The 19,479-nt window shown below is 39.8% G+C and overlaps 1 protein-coding gene across 1 annotated transcript in view; it reads right to left on the minus strand.

The window, feature by feature from the left end:
- Window positions 1-19,479, minus strand: part of kiaa1549la (KIAA1549-like a) — a 79,577-nt gene that overhangs the window by 17,367 nt on the left and 42,731 nt on the right. The window contains exons 8-14 of the mRNA XM_026364546.1: window positions 19,322-19,381; window positions 18,397-18,557; window positions 17,293-17,464; window positions 14,961-15,121; window positions 12,095-12,130; window positions 6,421-6,611; window positions 1,623-1,768 (exon numbers count right to left, since the gene is read on the minus strand). Of these exons, the coding sequence (XP_026220331.1) occupies window positions 1,623-1,768; window positions 6,421-6,611; window positions 12,095-12,130; window positions 14,961-15,121; window positions 17,293-17,464; window positions 18,397-18,557; window positions 19,322-19,381 (927 nt within the window). The remainder of the gene's footprint in view (window positions 1-1,622; window positions 1,769-6,420; window positions 6,612-12,094; window positions 12,131-14,960; window positions 15,122-17,292; window positions 17,465-18,396; window positions 18,558-19,321; window positions 19,382-19,479) is intronic.

A 19,479-nucleotide genomic window follows, 5' to 3' on the forward strand; every position in this document is an offset into this window, starting at 1 on the left:
GGATAATAAGGATGCAGTACATTTACTGCAACCATTGGTGTCATTGTACTGTAGATTAAACCATGTGCAGCCTACAATCCTTATAATCTTGAGCCTCGTAAAGATCTAGTCCATGTGTTTTCAGCAACCAACAGTAACATGTTAGAGTTCATTAACTTGTAGCTGCCATAGTGACTAAGGACTTTCCCACAGGAGACGAATGTTCAATTCAAGTTTGGAATATTTTTATCTATTTATATTTTACTAAACAATAAATTCTTATCATTATTATTATTATTATTATTATTATTTCATCCATTTACCGTGCCACAGTTGACCATGTGGTTATCCTGTGTCCTCTAATGTTAAGGAAATACTTAAACCAAAACACCAGACTGTTGTTGTTGTGTTTGTGTGTTTCATTCACACTGACAGGAGTTCAGAACATGAGCTGCTATACTGATACCATTTCAAGAGACACCTGTTAACCTGTAGTGTCAAACAATCAATATGGTCAGGGAGGGTGGAGGAAAATGTCATCCTATTATTATCTACACCCGCTCTTACTACTGTGATGTGCCAAATAGTTTCTCATGACAGAGGTCTGTTGTTTCTCCTACTGATGGAAACTAGGATCAATGAGCACAATACTTCCAGTTATTGTCTAGTTTCCTGCTTGTTCAGCTCTGTAGGAAAACAATGGATTGTGACATGTTTCTTGCCGTGTAGCCTTGGCTGGCTCTGGTACAGCTTTCTAAAGCATTCTTTGTAAAGTTAACTTAAAGCTACTGTATGTAACGTTTCTCTAAATCTTCTTATGTTATTCTTATTATTCTCTTATTCCAGTTTCAAGGTGATACATGAAGAGCTGGGCAGAGTGGATTGACTAAGTCTCATGCTACTGAAACAGCTTTAGAAAGGCTGTCTGACTTCTATAGGTTTTACATAAAAACCATGTGGCTGGGCAAACTAATTTTGAGGTTACTGGGTTCTTTGCTGTTTACTGTATTTAGGTGCAAATACCAGAAGAAAATTCAGAACTTTCATTTCATATTCATGTTTTGAAATTTGTACAGCAAAAACAAGTGAATCGGCCTTGCTGTTCCAATAGTTTTTTAGGTGACTATAAATCCTTTACTTAAAATTGTGTAGCTACACTGTGTGTCGTCTTTTATTTTAGAAATGTTCACTGACAACAGCTGACATTTACCTGTGTGTAGTTTTGCCTCCTGGAATGAGCAAACTCTACTGAAAAAGCCTAAAACACTCACATACAAACATCTGAAATGTCTATTTTGATTTGACTAGTGCACTAGAATCCACTGTGTGTGTATCATCACTGACCATTGCATGATGCAGCAGGAGGCTAAGTCACTCTATGAGAGAGGCCATGTGTATTTCATAATCTCATTATTTATCCTTTGGTGTGTGCATGAGTTAGATGAGTGGCTTTGACTTGTTTACAGGGACAGATTATGTGGTGAATGTTGACATAAGGAGAAACCAATATATTATCTTTTTTATCTCTCTCTCTTTTTTATCATTTGTCCTCCTCATTCTCATTCTTTGTCTTTTTCTCTTTCCCTTAACCCCACCCCATCCTTCCTTCTTTTCTTTCCCCTCTTGTTCCTCCTCCTTCTCACCGTTGGTGCTCCTCTTGTGCAGCTCCTCCTTGCCGTTCTTGCTGCTGCTGCCAGTGGCCGTCCTTCGGGCTGACGAGCTCTTGCTGGTGTTCAGCTTCCCGGAGCCGTTACTTGACACTGAGCCGTCCTCCTCACTTGGCAACCGCCTGTAGTAGCCATGGCAACAGAGAGAGGTGAGGAGGAGAGGAGAAGAGAAGGGAGGGCTTGTGAGTCTCAGTGTATACACAGAGCATCATCTGACAACACACAATCAACTTTAATTATACATGTTATAGGAATAACATTAATAAAGCATTTAATGGCACAAGAGTGAGTGTTGTTGTTATGAAACCCTGCTGCTAACAATGGATAACCTTCTGACAAATGAGTAAGTTGTCCACAATCCTCACAGCTACAGTAGCTCGTTTACAGGCTTGTATGTCACATCCACACTAGGCCAGCTGAATGTAAAAACACTGCTCAATGCTGATTTGGTGTTTGACCAAACTGAAACACCTTATTAGTAGAAAAACAACGAGTTAGTTTCAGTTACAGACAACGTCAGCTCATTAAACCTGAGTTTTAAAGAACAACACACGTCAAGTCACATTTGAAGCGCTGTTTCGTTTTGTGTGATGTGACATTAACTTTGAAACCAAGTTTTAACCCTCAATAAACCAAAATGTCCTCATAGGGGTGGCACAAAAATGTCTCCACACAATTGAACACACACTCACATCTCACACTCAACCAAAACCATCTATCAGAGTCAATAAACTCATGCAGAGGCATTAATAAAGATTGATAGTCCTTATCCTCTATGTTTTAGCTGCACCCATCAGACACGTAAGCCATGAAAACACACAGGCACACACACAAACAGCCTCGAGACATGTAAGCCGAGGCAGCTACACAACGTGACAGGCCTATCTACAGGTGGTGTAAGATGCACAGATCAGCGAGACCGGACATTAGAGCGCTACAGGCGAGGCTAACACGCTGTCTGTGTGAACACATACACACACACACACACACACAGTACAGTGTGCAGCTGGAGCAGCAGCCAATGGCTGGCCAAGTCACAGTAAAACTCATGTGGTATTAAGCAAAAGAGCCTGAGGGATGGAGGGAGAAATGTGGTGTGTGTTCCATATAAATCTGCCTGGGAAGGTCAGAGAAAGGAGCAGCAGAATCAATAATCACAGTGTTGGAGAGTGATGTTGGAAAGTCATGTTCATCTCCTGCCTCTCTTATTTCTTTGTGCCTCACAGACTGTAGCTCTTTGGAGGATGCAGTGTGCAGAATAAATACTCTCCCTATGAAACAGTCCCTCCACTTTCCCCTGTGGTTTAGCATTCAGTCTGCATCTTTTCCTTTCCTCAGACAACAGAGCAATATGCAGCTCAAATGATTGTTCCTGTTTCTAACACAGCTTCACTTGTTTTTGATTTTCGACAAATCAAAAAATGACCCATGGTTTCCTACTGTGTGGAGGCAATCTACCAAAGTAACAGAAAAATTACTGTAGCATTACGTTACAGAAAAAGTATTGATTACATATTAATGAATGGGTGTTCAAAACTAATGTGTGACAGTTCAATAATACAGAGCAGGGGGTGTTAATCGAGATAACAGGTATTGTATGACTACTTGTTTCTCCGACCTGCTCTTTTTGTGTCGGTATCTTATTTGTCGTGTCCACCACTCCCTCCCAGACTGAAGCATCTCAACACACAATGTATTTCTGCAAATTCTGAACAGATATCATCGGATCATAGGTCCCACATTGTTGTAGTTTTAAATCTTTGGAGATCCACCAGTTTTTTTTTTACTCCAGCTGTGAAAAGGTTTTGGTTGACTTTGAATTCTCCACTCCTTTGCTTATCTTTCTTCACTGTAGTGATAGTGATGATCAGAACAATGGTTTATATAATTACATGAACTGCTATAATTGTTGCCATGGTGATTGTTTAATACATTTTCAGCATCTGTGAATGAGGTTTATGCAGGATATCGTGCCTAAAAGAATCCACAAAGGAATGTAGTGTGTATTCTTCATGGGATGTTTGCAATTTTCAGCTAACAAATATAAAAATGCATCATTTAATAAGTGTGATAATTACAGTTGTGCAATGATGCAATCCACAGGTATCTGAAATCTTAACTCCTCACTATAGAGTAAACTGCTGTTAGCAAAAATACACAGGATAAAGTATACAGGGAAAACATAATATTACATTTCAGACACAGTTTAAATCTTATTTCAGTGTTTTGTCTTCAGATGTGTTGCATCAAATCTCTTTGAACTTGACCATTTGAAGACTGAAAACACATTTCAGCAGTCTTGGTCTCCATTCAGTTACCATTATAAAGAATAATTACATCCTTTGTTGTTGTTTGGGTGAAATCTTCACTCTCATCCCATTGCACTCCATACAGCGCTGGTTAGAGGATGAGATATTGCCTCATTTTCTAATGAGTGTACACCCAGGTGGTGCAATAACGTAGGATGCTTTGTTTGAAAAACGGCTTCCTGTTAGGTGTACAGTATGTGTGCATATGTACAGGTTGGTAAAGATGATTATCTCCCACTCGCAGCTCTGTACAGTGTCATCATTGTTATATTGAATGTTTCCCTCTGGTATGGCTACAGCCAGGGTTATAAATATACATGTTCATCCTTGAGACACAAAGCACAACTAATCCCATCTCCATTCCTTTTTAGTTATGAGGCTCTGTCTTACATGTGTGTGTGTTTTTATTTGCATTTCTGTGAGAGAAAGCATGATGCATTTGATTTCATGACTCCAGACTTCCTTAAAGAAAAGATGCTGCCACTGTGTGCCACTGAGTGTGACAGTAATTTTTTATCTGAGATCATTTTACATCACTTCAGACATAAAGATTAAACAATCCAGCAGGTTGCAATACAAAATCTGCTTCACAGTTTATAGCTTAAAAATAATGTGCTGGAAATTTGTCTCATCTCAAAAGATATTTGTTCCAAAAACAAAGACGTAGAAAAAAGAAGGTACACTATTCTTAAGTCAGCTGTAAAATCATGTACAGTAGTTAAAACACTCTCTGCTTTGACCTTCTCTCAGTGTAAAAGTACAAAAATGTTTAAACATGTTTGCTTTTCAGCAGACCTCTTATTGTTCTGGGTCAGAGGGACATCACACCATGAGACAAATTATTTAGCTTTTATTTTTCTAGTAGACAATTATCTGTACACTACCCAGTGGATTTGTTAGTCTTGCTCTCTGAAAGTTGGTGAGGGGTGAATAATTTGGTAGCAATACACCATTTAATTCCACATCGACCGCATATTTTAAAATGTGTGAATAAGAGCAGAGGTTTGACACCCACTAATGTGCAGTGTGGATAAATTTCAGTGCTGGAAATCTTTGCTAATAAGAGGAGAGTTTCTTCCCTTATTGAAAACCTTTAACTGATTCAACACATCTGGTGAAAACTGATGGAATATTACTGAAGATGAACCTCATTCAACATGTGAATATTGAACTCAAAATGATCTTAACTTCAGTATTTTTAGCCTATAACTTATTTATTTACAATTCCAAATGGCACAGAATTAGCTTTTTAAAAAGTATGATTTGCAAATAGATTCATGGCTGTGCGGTTCTCAGTCTATAATCTGTTTCAAAACTTGATTAGATCCTGTTCATCAGTGTCCACAATTCCCCTTTTTGCACACAGGAAACCTTCTTGCTTACACACACATGTGTCGGACAATGGCTCAGACAGGTGTTAGGAGCTCAGAATTACTGTGGCACTTATTTATTCACGCTTAGATGCTCCTTTAACTTTCTCATATTCCTCTTTTCATAGCATCGTAAGCACGATTCGGTGTTAAACCAGCGCTGTTAAAATTTCTACTTCTGAAAACCTACAGTACAGTAGCACTTGACTACATGCTCATTTTCTGCTGTTGTCTCAGAACAGCTCCTTGTTAACACTGGACTTATCTTCAAATCATGTCAATCTGTCAGAGTCTGCACTGCTTACGGTCGGCTTCTCTCTGGCTTAACACCGCAATGCATAAACACTGTTGTCTGGCCCTTCTAAAAAGCTCAGGATTTTATCACTGGCTTGTTCACTGACTGAAACAGCTGCTTGAGAACTTTATGGGTCCCTCATCACAAGGCTTCCAGCTGGGAACAGTATGTCTGGTGACAAAAGCATGTCACCGACTCATCCAAATGTCATAAAAAGCAATGACTTTTAAAAACACTCATAAATGATGCACATGATGCAGAGCCGATACACACAACAGGGGTTCGATTTATATTAATGCATTATAATAGTTTCTAACTCAACTCCAGAGAGTATTATTGCTAATTCTGTGTTTTGTTCAGGGCATTTGGTTCTGTGTGACCAAGGTCATGACACGTGTTTCTTGTTGCAGCTGTGTTCAGAGAAATACTGACCACTGCTGTTGTTCTGCTTTACTGTACACTTGTACACTTAACACAGACAATTTCCCCAAAGTCTATCGTTGTTATGAAGGTTGTGAACTTCTCTGTCAGCACAGTGATTGTGAATTCAATTCACAGACATGGCTATTTGCTTGAGGCAAAGCACTGAACAGAGGTTCAGACATGCTTTCTACTACCACCTGTTTCCACTTGAACCAATTTAGCAGCTTGGTTCAGCATGTTAGTATACTAACATTTCCTAATCAGCAGTAAACACGGATATCTGTATCAAATTTCATGGAAATACATTCAGTAGTTTTACCAAAGTGTTGGACTGAGAACACACTGAAGCAAAGACACGACACAGTTAACAGTCTTACCCTCCTTTATGTATGTCAGCAGATGGAGGCCTCTTACTGGCAGTCCCATCCTGGTGGGCCTTCTTATCCAAAGACAGTGACAACGGAGCATCTCGTACAGGCAAACCCAACACTAGCGTCTCCTTAGTAGCAGAGATGGCTTCATCAGTTCGACCCATGTGCTTTTTGGCATAGTCAAAGCCCTGGACAGGCTGGCAGGAAAAAAGATAACATATATCAAGGGTCAGAAATACAAAACAAGGTTAAAGCTTTTAGGCCAATCCAATCAGGAACTGAACTGTGAGATTAAACTAGAAAAATTAAGAATAAAAGGATAAAGAAAGAGTTTTCAATTTGTAGTCTGATGCAGAATAACTGAAAAAGGTTTGAAGGAAAAAGATTTATTTATTTCTTTATTTATATAACATATCGTTTTCAGTGTGCCTGTTGGATTGATAGACCAAAAGCAATATAAAGCATAAAAAAAAAAAAACGATTTCCAAGACATAAAGCACATGCACAGGCTGCAAAAGGGCAACACAAGCAGAGTAATACTGAAAAGTGTAGTTTAGCATCATTATTACAAAGCACAGGCCGATGAGAGAGAAATACAGTAAGTTAATGTAATTTACAACCCACAGTAATGAGACATGAATGATAGAGCTGCCACAAACTACAGAGCACTCAGACCATGATGAATGGTTTGATGGAGAAAAGCAAACTATAACTAATACGGATAAGAGCATTTTCACAATGGTATGGGGCCCAAAGATGAATACAACAGTCAAAGCACACGAAAGCAGCGCAGAAACTCGGTGTAGTTAAAATACTGTTCTGTGAACGTTAGCTTTTTATTGTACAGCAGTTTAAATTACAACCAGTTGTGTCTTGCAGAGATTTTTAGCTGTCTGTCTGAAAAGCCTAAACTTCTTAATTTTACATTTTGAGAGGTATGTCTTCATAGTTTTCAGTCAGTAAATTGAGCTGTTTTAATACAGTTCATAATGTTTAATAAGAAAAAGAATTGATTAAAGCCACATAGATTAAATAAGCAACTCAAGCAGACGTTGGCAAGAGACTCTGCCCAACCCTCCCACTCCCTGCACTCCTGTCTCTGCTACAGTCCGCCACTCTCAGTCCAGCATTTCAAGTAGCTGTTGCTATGAAATTACAATAGATATGAATGCTCCAAAAATCAAACAGCAAACAAATATCAGCAGCATAATCCTGCAAAGTGATATTCAGATTTTTAGCTTGAGTTGACACTGCAAAAGAGATGTAAAAGTTGCTTAACACTAACATGATGTGATTTGCTGAACATTACAGAAAAACTTCCAGGTAAGTGTTGCTTCCCTTTCAGATACAGGTAATTGGCGCGGCCTCCCTCCCTCTTTATCAGTCTCCAAACGCCATGGTTGGCATAATGAAAAAGTTGAAAGAAATAAACACTAACACCTAACGGCCCCTTTGAAGTCAGGGGTTTTGGCATAAAGAGACCAAAGATTAGAAAAGGCAGCAAAAGATGTGTTTTGCTAAAGCTGAATATGTCAGAATTCATCAAAGGCCTGGACACATTCTTTGCATCACTAAATGCCTTTCAATATACAGAATAGAAAACAGGAGGAAAAAAAAAAAGAAAAAGAAAGGCCCTTTTTAGGTTACACAACAAAACAGACGAAACCCTGATTTCCTGCCTCCCCTTTTTCTATTTTGAGCGGCGCTAAAATGGGACGCCTAATGCATTTGATGATGCATGCTGAAGTCTGAGTGCATGTGAGGTTGTGCAGCGTGGGCATCCGGCTGACGGCGCTGTTAATAATTCATCAGTCATACACACCACTGTGCCATTAGCTAGTTCCAGCGCACGTGGCGGCAGTCGTGGATGAGTACATGCTCATACGGAACACATGCACACACACGCGGGGACAGTGGGGATAAGCCTTCTCACGACGGCGTGAATATATGATTTGAGTTTGTGTTTGTGTGTGTGTGTGTGTGTGTGTGTGTGTGTGTGTGTCTGCATACACCTTCTAGCCACTGAAGTGATGTACCTTATGGTGACAGTTGTGAATCTTTTGCGTGAAAGATGTATAGAGAGCGCTAACATTCATTTCCCTATGGCCTTGTGCTGTCACAGGCCGAAGGTGAGTTTAACTGCGTGTGTCTGTTTTTATGACGAGCACAGAAAGGGGAGCGGGCGAGGGAGGATGTGAATTAAATGTGCTGCTCCAAATATATCCCTCCACTAATATGCATTATCCATATGGATTAGTAAGGAGAAAACATGGTGTCAGAGGTGTTGAACTGAGAGTGACAACCTGATACACGCTGCACATTGACAGTTAAAGATGTGTCACTCAGGGGCTGATGATACTGTGTCCATGCTGTCACACAGTATGGATTCTCAGGGATGACTGTGCTGTAGGGTGTAACCTTGAAAAGTGCACGTGACATTTCACAACTGGTATTTCACAGTCTCAAGGACTTTTCTCTTTCTCTGGTGTTATCACATAACCCTCTTTCTAATAGTCTCTGCCCCTTCTTCCTCTCTAATCTCTAATCCTTCTCTTTTCCTCATCTCTGCCACCCTCCTTTCTTCTCTTTCCACCACATCCTGTTGACTTAACAAATGGTAATCTTTCATCTCTGGCTGCAGGCATGTGGTACGACGCAAGCCTCTGATCAGATCAGATGTGCATGGTGGGTTTCCCCCACATCCATTTCCAAAAAAGAGCAGAAGAGAACAGAGACGACATCATCAGCGCAGCGGTCAACTATTTCTTTTAGTTAAAGGTGAGTGAGTGCGATCACGACCCCGCTGCACCACCACATTATCTACACTTATTTTCCTTGCTCACACTATCAAACATAAGCTTCTCCTCTTGTCTAATTTTAACTCAGAGCAACAGCCAACAGCAGCTTGATGAGGTACAGCAGATGGACGAGATATGCTCTATTCCCCCCGTGGCCATATTGATTTAAATTCAGCTTCGGTAGGGTGGATGGCGTAAGCACACCACCAACACTGCATGCAAAACAACATCCTGAAGACGTGGTACATTTAAAAAGTAAAATGAGACACACAGAGGGGTAGACTGAGGTGCACATCGGCATGGTGCTGCATCGGTTAGATAAACTCCTTCTGGGGCAGGTTGAGGCATGATGCAGCAAAATGCAAAATACCTTTAGGCCATTAAATGCCAGCCACTGCATTGTGCTTTCATTGAGCACCTTAAAAATGAAAAATGGATTGCTTCTACTTTTGCTGATTCCACCTCTATTGTGATCCACATGGAAGCCGGATATCTGAGGTTTTCACGCCTATACACGAAGGCACAGAGGGAGTAAAAACCATTTTGAAGAATGTTCCGGCTGCACAGCAGACGTGCAGAGTAATGAAGTGAGTCGGACTCTGCAGAGTCACTCTATAATGCCTAAGCACACATGCAAACCTAATATAAACCACAGTATTGATCAGCAGCTTTGTCTTGCTTAGTGACTGATAGCTGAGTGGACTGAGAGCAGATCACACAAATATACACAGTAGATCAACGTCATGAAGACTATTATTCAGCTTCAATTCTGTATTCACATGAGTGAAGCTGTGTGACCCAACCTGACTCATGTTGGCTCTGCCACAGGTTTTAGGTTGGTTCTGTGTACTAATCTCTGATTGGAACCAAATGGACCCGACAGAATGAAAACTGTGAATTTTACAACTCACTAGAGCTTTGTTCTGACCAGGGATGTGAAGTGTCAGGTACAGTCAGATCATTTGATTTATTTATTTTTTATTTATACACATTAGGTTTTGGTCCATTTTCCAAAAACTTTGAACCAAAGAAGATCTCTAATCTAAGTTACTCACTCTTTACTGTAGCTCTCACTTGAGGTGACTCTAATCATCATTTTTCACTTAGTCAATCACACAAGCAATTTGGAAGGAAGGAAGTTTTTGTTTGGAAGTTTCAAGGATGTTTCACTTCTAACCACAAACAGCATTGTTTGTGCGTGTGCTTGATTGCACCTGTAATCACAGGAACTAAATGAATTTGGCAGCTTGGGGTAAAAATTCACAGCACTCATTTAATGAAAAAAAGTTTTGGAATTCATCCAATAAAAAAAAAAAAAAAGTTCTCCAGTCAAATGAATCAAATCAAGGGGATATCTTCCGACCCAACAGTCCGTACAGAATGAAACTGCCTTTTGTGATCATGTCTCTACTGCAGCTCAGCAGTGAAACAGTATCTAAGGAAAACACAAAGAGGGAATCTTCCTCACTCTCATAGTCAAGAGAAGTAAAAGAAAACATACTAAAGACTCCTGCATGGATAGATACCTACAATCAACATTGAAATGCTCATTATAATAACTGAACATGAATATAATGAGCATTAAATTAACACAGATGTGAAAAAAATGTGAATATTTTGTTAACTACAGTTGTTCTTTCATCCCAAATCCCTGTGTGAAATATTTATCCTGTTTCCTCCTGCGTGCCACCGTTCATGATTAGGAAAAAATAAATACCACAGTGGCTAAGACCAGTGATTGTAGCATACCGGTATCCACTTGTGAAATTTCATATTTCAGGACTCTTTAATATTTAATGCGCCCTCTCGTAAAACACAACATGAGTTATGTCAAATATTTACAAATAAGCTTGGATACTGAAATGTTAAAGCAAGGGGGGGAACAGTAAAGCAGGGACACCACACGGTGGAGTTTGTGGTGTGTTGCACCAGCTTCATTACCCACTGAAAATATCCTGATATCCATTCCATTCCCCCATCTATCCTGCTCTTGCCTCACATTGCCTCCTGAGGGATAAGGATGGAAAAGGCTGGACCAAAATAACCCGCAAATCATCCGACATGCTCCACCACAGCGCTAGTAACCACAGAGACGGCCTTTGCATGGTCCTTTGTAATCTAAAGCGTTTTAGCATTTTTTATTTGCCGTCCGTGGCCACTGCTGTTCTGCTTTGGCTCCATCATAATGTAGCTAGCATAATCCAGCGGAGAACCTCATATAAAAAAAAAGGAATTGGGTTGGGGGGGTCCATGAAGGGTTCCTGCTGAGCCACTGTGGGATCAAAGGGGCTTCATTCGAAAGGATAAAACGACTGGCTTGAAAGGAAAAGGAACTGGCACAGTGTCGGTCTAGGCTGGTGACACAAGCTTGAGTCGCTTTTTATGAATGCTACGAAATAAAAATAGATTGGTTTGGTTTGCAGGTGTTGTGCTTCCTTTCTGCTATCGATGTTTATGAGCGCCGGTTAAAAACGTCTGGCAGAAGTGAGCTCATTTGCCTGTTTTTACGAGTCAGCCTCTCCTTGTTAATTGAGTCCATCGACTCAAACCAAAACAATTTAAATCTAAAGGAACACGCTTGTGAATTTTACACCCCTTTTATAGTTTTTTCAACCTTCCTCTTTACCCTCTCTTCCCTCCTCCTATTGATCCTCCCACAGCCAATGAGGATGGTGGAATAAGTCATGTAGCACAGCACAACAGTCACATGCAAGAATTTACCCAGCAACAACAACAAGCAGCGCAAAAAGTAGTAAAAGCAGCTGACAAGGCAGACGGACACCAATTTATCAATCCTGTCAGTCAAAAGCAGAAAGCAGACCACAGTCTCATTCATTCACTGCTCCAGTCATTATCCACCCAGCCAGAGTCTCACTGAATACCTGGTGGTGGTAACTGCCCTCCCTTCGATATGAGGTCTAAAAAGGAAAGGGACAAGATCAGGGAGGGGTTAATGTAGGATAGGATAGGATAGGATAGGATAGGATAGGATAGGATAGGATAGGATAGGATAGGATAGGATAGGATAGGATGATAATAACATAATACTCAAAACTATGTGCTGAGATGGAAACACTTTCCACTGGCATGTCTGACAGGACAAGAAACAGGAACAGTCAGACAATCAAATACATTATAATGGATGAAGATAGGTTTGCTTTGATATTATTTTACTGTGAATAAATCTCTGGGAAAGACCCAAATGAGCCATTGTTGTGTCTTCAGTGTGCCCGTCTACTAGAGTTTAGGTTCCTTTACTACTAAACTGCTATAACAAATGAAAAGAACATACTTGACACCAGATTGTGCTCTCTTTTAACATAAAAGACAATATGTTAAAAATAATGTTAATAGGCAAGCTGCAAATACATTTCAATAAAATGTAACCAGACAACAGATGTTTTTCCCACAATTATGTATATCTACTATCTACAACAACGAGTTTACATTTCCCAAAAAATATTTTATCCTGCAGGACAACATCCATTTTTATAACTGCAGTATTATTGGTTATTATCAGCTGTTTATGGTTGGGTTTAGGGACTCAGAGCACTTGATTAACATTCTGGTCCTTCTCTAAAATTAACCAAAGTGCTTTCATTGCCTAAATTTAACTATGCTCTAGAGTTGAACTTGGGTCTGCGGTTTAACAGTGCGGCACACTATTTAACAATGTGGCTTTACAATAATACACAAAGTGCTTCTTTCACTCAAAACTATGTTGTATTGTATTATATGAATTATAAAAAATGTATCAGAACATAATCATAATATATCACTATAAAAACAGTTTAGCCTACAGACAGAGTCGATGTGCCACAGCAATAAGTTAGTTCATCTCTCAATACCTTTCAAATTCCCAGTTACATGTGACACTCTAATCTTCACATGTTCACATGTACAAATGTATCATATATTATGTAGTTCCATATTAAATAAAGACTCAGTAATCTCCTTGGACAGCTTGGCCCTGTTTCTTTGCATACACTACGCACATTTGATGCTATAGTAAAGGTTTATAGTAAGGATCAGCAGACCAGTGCCACATATTGAACACTGTTGTTACTGCAACAACAGAAACTATTATGTGCACATAATATGTGCATATTGTAATGAACATGCCACCCAGTGTAACAGGTGACACTTATGTGTCCTTAATGTGCTTTAATCATTTTTGGATCATCGGGCTTTGGATGCACAGTCAACACTGATTTATTTGCATATTTTAACAGGATTTGTTGACAGTACCAAAATATAGAATACTGCCAGCCTTATCTTTTAAATAATGGCCCAAGCTTAGAGAGATTTAGTTGGAAGAGAAACTAAAGGTCAAACACAAACTATGCGATCACCACAGTTAATTAAAGTTAGACTGTTTTCAATCAACCTTGAGCCACCTAATGAAGCTATGCACAGTAATTAATAATTCACATTTTATTTATGTTCACTTTTGATTTGACCTGCAAATAAGTGCTTTCAGTAACCTCACTGTTGCTACTTGTTTGCTATAGGAAAGTCTCTGAGTTCTCAGTCATGCGATGTGATTTATGTGTGTACATTTCCAAACTGTGTCACATCACTGTATTTAGATTATAAAGTGAATGAAGTAAGTCAAGTGACTTTACTGTGGTTTGAAATGTAAATTAAATTCGAATGCTCAGAAAGCTGGTTTACAGTCGGACAAAATCAAGTCAAAACATCTTAGTCATTCAGGTTTGGTGTTTTTACCCAGAACAGCATCAGAACATTTGTCAGTAGCACCAGAAACATAAAACAGATATTTGTAGTGAGGTTTTTTTCCTGGTAGCACTCAGTTGAGGAGGGAATATTATACTGCTAGTCAAAGCTTTTATGTCTACTTTGATCTCTTGACAGAAATATTCAGTGTATTGGTTTATTCATTCCATTAGGGAGATTCCTCTCCTGGATATCAAAAGTTTATGTGAACAGCTTGACCTGAGTGAGACCTTAACCAGAGCGTGGTCAATGGGTGGGTTATTTAATGCATGTGCAGATAATGACAGCAATTCCCAATTGTTAGTGAAAGTTTAATCATGATATCGAACGTGAAATCCACTACAGACATATAGAACTCGGAACAAAGCTTTGTCATGTTGAGAGCCACTTCACAACAAATGAGGCCGGCTCGCTTATTGCTTGTTTACCACTTCACTGACTGCAGTGACACAAGCAGCTGTTGTTCTGGCGTCATGCACTGCAATGAGAGAACAACCCGACCTGAACAAACCAGCTGGTAGGAATTACACGCTAGCTTATTTGAAATTTTAACCTCAAATGAGCTGATGTTGAGTGAAAGCTGCTACTGTGAAATGGCCAACATTACCTAAGGTTCACTTCCAGTACACTGACCCATGCCCATTTCCCTCAGCTGATTAGTCTTCACAGTTTGCATGATTAGCAATGACCATGGGCCATTAGACAGTGAGAAAGCAAATGAGTCAGGGCGCACAGAGGGGATTCAATTTTTCTGACCTGAAGGAATAACTTAACCTAATTGGTTTGTTGTGCCATGTGTCACTCATTGAGAAAAGGGTTATGTAATCCTAGCTGATACTTCACAGTAGTTGTGTTTTCTGGTACAATGTTAAGGCGAAGTAGAGAGGTTTGTAGATTTTGTGGTAAAATAGTAGAAGAAGAAAGAAGAACAAGGCGAGAAAGTCATAAAGAAGATGAAAAGGAGACATATTTGGTCATAAAAAAAGTAGCAGATGAGTTTAAAAGTCTCACCTTGGAGCGGGTTTTAAAGTTCCTGAAGGCCCCAGTTTTGAAGATGACCCTGTTCCTCTTACAAAGAATGAAGGCCACCATGCCGATCACCACCATCAACAGAAAGAGAGGCGTTAGGACGGCCATGATCCACAGGTTGCTGGGAGGCGTCTTTACCACAGCTGCAAAGATGCAAACATTATTCAGTAAATGATGAACGTGCTTTTTTTGTGAGCAGTTAAGCCAGAGAGTGACCTTTCCGAGATTTGAACAAAGCACACACTCTGCAGTAGTTCAAGGACAGGAAACCTATTACTTACCTAAACACATTTTGTTTTATAGAGGAAGTGAACATGTAACATAATAAATTAAAACCTCAAACTATATAACATAAAAACAAGCTTGCTTACATTTTTAACTTGAATATCTCCCAAATAACTGGCCTGTTTGAGCTACTCTGCCACTGAACTGCTTGCCAAAGGGATGTGTTTTCATTATAAGGGCTTATGCAGTTTGCTTCCATTGAATTTTACAGGAACACTATGTTCCAGTTCCCAGCCTGAGCACTACTGCGAGGAGCTGTGAAGGGTGCTGATAGTTGCTGGTATCTCTCCATTTTGTTAATTATGGATTCTGGGGAAAAGGTAAGAGGGAACACTGTCTAGCAGCTACAGTATGAACATCTTGCTGCATGGAAGAAGCTTCTCTAGAAGCCAAGAAACATACAAGACTATTTTAAATTTATAAACCTGAATTTGAATTTTACGGCTTTGTTGAATACACAGGGCATTATGGAAATATGTGGAAATCAAAGCACAACACATCTAAGACTGTTACACTTCGGTTCAGCAGATAAACCCTAAAGAGCAGTTCAAACTGAGACTGTTTTCAACACTGTGGTGTCTCTACAATAGCTGCATGACAAACTGTACGTTCACTCTGCATCTATAATAATTATGTCTCTAGCTGGATTAAATCATTAGTATGAACAAATAGGAATGATGCTGAGCTGTTATTAATTATTTATGGATTAATTTACACTACTAAACAATAGAATAACAAATATAAACAGCAAGGTTTGGACCATGTATTTGGAGTTAAATAATTTAACATTTAACCATTTAACATTTAGCTTCTATGTGACCGAAGCTAACAAAATCCTACTAAGCAGCATTTCTAAACATCACCAATTAAAAGGTCTTGTTAGTTGAATCTTTACAAAAAAAAGTAGATGACAGTGACAATATAATATATATATTATATTATATATATAATGTTTTTCAGTTCTTCAAAAACCTTCCACTACAACCTCACAGTGTAGAGACAAAAGACCAGGTATTTTGGCAATTGTAGTATAATCCATCTTTTATATTCTAACCACTTATTCTATTAGGGGTGCAGGGGTGCCGGAGCTAATCCCAGCTGGCATTAGGTGAGAGGCAGGGCATGTCCCTGTCTGACAGGTCACCAGTATATCACAGGGCTGCAATCACAGTAAAATATTCAATATAATATTCTACACGGTTTATTTTCGAAGGTATCCTATCAGCAAAAGAATGAGTCATTGACTTCCCCTTCTACTGTATCTATACTATATGCAGTTCTAAAGTTGGTCTGAATTACTTCATCAAGATTCACAGGGGAGCTCAAAACTTAAAAGGGCACACCGCTCCTTTACACATGAAGGTCAGATTACTCATGGTGAGGAGTAGTACTCAGCCTGCACAGCAGAACAGATGCGTAATGACTTCTGTGGCTCTGAATGGAGTTTTGTAAAGACTGCAAAAAATAACCTTGGTGACATTGATCAATTTGTAAGGCTTGGCTCAGACTTTACATAAAAAATAAATAGAAAGTCTGTTTTACAAACTGTGGGGATGGAAAAGAGATCGGCATTTCCAAGGCGTCGCAGGTGTAATCAAAGATGCTGTTGATGATATTCAGGATTCAGATTTTTGGAGCCTTACTCATACTTAATTAAAAGTCAAGATATTTATTGCAGCAACTTAATTTGGTGGTTGTTTGTGTAAGTGAAAACGCAAATGTTAACGCTGTCCCTTTACTTAAATATAATGTTAGTTATATTGCCCAGTCCCCCTTCTTGTGTTCATTATCTGACCAGACAGCTATAAACATGTCACCTTTTATGTCTTTGTGTTGAGTGTTCTTGGCTGTTACTCAGTTTCCGATTAAGACCTCAGTTTATGAAAGAGAAGAAAGAGCTGAAATACGTTTCAGGATTAATCTGATTGGTGTCTCTTGTGGTAGATATGCTTGGTCCCTCACACGTATGATGCTGATAATGATAATCTAATATTCAGTATGACACTAGTAAGTAAGACAACGAGCTCACGTTCAGCCAGCACTTGTACAAAATATCCTAGTGTCAGAGCCATGGTCTGGGAGTCAAGGCTGCTGAGGGTCTTGGCAGCGATGGTTCCACTGATGGGTGCTCCATTGAATTGGGCGTAGTAGGTCATTTCTGCTGGGTTCTTTGGACCAGGCAGTCGGCGCATGCTCACCATCTGGGGGAACATGAATAAAGTTCCAATATCTCAGCCTGATGCTACCATTTTTAGTTCACATCACTAATACAGAGTTTATGTTATACGTGCAATATCATCACAACATATCATCACTGGCCAGACTTAATACAAAAGTCTTTATCTCCTCACATGAGATGATTAAAAATTCCTGCTTTATCTACAAGGGTCCAATCAAAAATCGCAATCAGCTCAGTTGCTTTGATCACAAAAAGCCACTTGCTCTAAGATAACTGCAGTTGGTGAAGACACTTGAGGATAACTGCGTCACTTAACATAGCAATTTTCTTTCAGCATACATCAAACACCTCTTTTTTAATTTAACAAACACATCAAACGATTTAATTAAGTCTGGTCATTTGAGTTTGTCATAAAGAGAAAGGATGTGTGTTATTAAATGCAGATTTCTCCCCTGACTTCACCCTGTCCACCCTCTCTGTCTCTATAAACTTGTCCCTCCTCTGTCTTGGCACAAAACTGCTCACCTGTGACTTCCTATAAAACCTTAAGTGGCTATAAGGCATATAGCTCAGGAGAAGTCAATTGTTATCTTAATTTACACAGTATGGAAAATCAGGCAGGGAGATGACACATACTGTACAGAAAATAAGATACAAAAACCTTTCACTCAGGTAAACTAATTACCTAATCTTCCAAAACTACTGGAAAGCATCATACTGTCAGGAGCAGAAATAATAAATTACACACAGGAGGAGTTTTTCAAATTTACTTATAGGACAAAAGTACAAGTACTCCACTAAGAAAACAATGTGTCCATATCCCAAACACCTTGCAGACATGAAGACTGTGAATTTTTCTTGTCATCTGAAGATGTCATCACCTGGACAGGTGCAAACAGGTTCCTTCAAAGACAGATGTAACAAACACACTGACCCAATCCCATTCCCACCTACCTGTACAGTGTAGCCCCCCACAGTGGTGGCCCGCCGGGATCGTCTTGTATTAGAGCCCTGCCTGCCGGCCACCAGGAAGAGCTCAGCCAGTCGCTGCTCCATCAGACTGGCAAAGCTCTGGTAGTTGTCCTCTAGGGAGGAGGTGTCCACATCCTGTATCACTGTGAAGAGAGACGAGAGAGACCAGGATAGATTTAGAAGCAAAACAGGATATTGGTAAGGGGATGGTGGATAAAGTGGAAATGAAAACATGAGGAGGGGAGTAGAGAGAAAATGGGTGAAGAGGAGATGTGAGAAGGGAAGGAGCGTGTAAAGAGGGGGTGAGAAAGAAGTGAGAATAATGATACTGGGGAGAATGAATGAGGAGAGCTGGAGAGAGAAAAACGTGGAGTGGACTGGGGATGAGTGGATGATCTTAAAAAGCTTCTCATCCAGAAACATTACAGCTGCAGCGACACACACATCTCACACAGGTGTTTGCATCAATCTTCCCCTGAGTCAATTCTTACTAGAGGCTATAAGTGAGATAGAGCAGTTGATAGACACACACACACACACACACACACACACACACACTTGAGCATAATTCACAACCGGCCATGATGTGACGTGATCTCTCCTAGTGCCCCAGTCAGGAAGCTGTGAATTATACATCAATCGGTTTTCCCAGGACCAGAGAAGCACACTGTGAGCACAGAATGTGAGCGGTTGAGGGGGGTGGTTAAGAGGGCAGGTTGGGCAGGAGGAAAGAAAAATGTAGCGCTCCAGTGCTATTGTGCTGAATTGCACAAAAGCGCACGCCAGGGCACTTAACTAACTGCTGCTTTGTCCAATCGATGCATCTCTTGATTACCACTCATCACCCAGCAGCACGTTTGTCTGTGTGTGTGTATGTTTGTGTGTCTTTCTGTGTAAGGCAATTTACCTGTTATCACCCAATAGTTCTTGGTCGCTGACGATGTGTTGAGATTATGGTATTCAAGGGCTGCAGAGTGAGAAACAGAGAAGGTTACACATTTGCAGGTCCACACCAAAAGGAAGTAAACGATCATGTAATTACTGTATGAAGACAATTTGGCTGCA

Source organism: Anabas testudineus, chromosome 6 (assembly GCF_900324465.2).
Source record: "Anabas testudineus chromosome 6, fAnaTes1.2, whole genome shotgun sequence".
NCBI classification, from domain to species: Eukaryota; Metazoa; Chordata; class Actinopteri; order Anabantiformes; family Anabantidae; genus Anabas; species Anabas testudineus.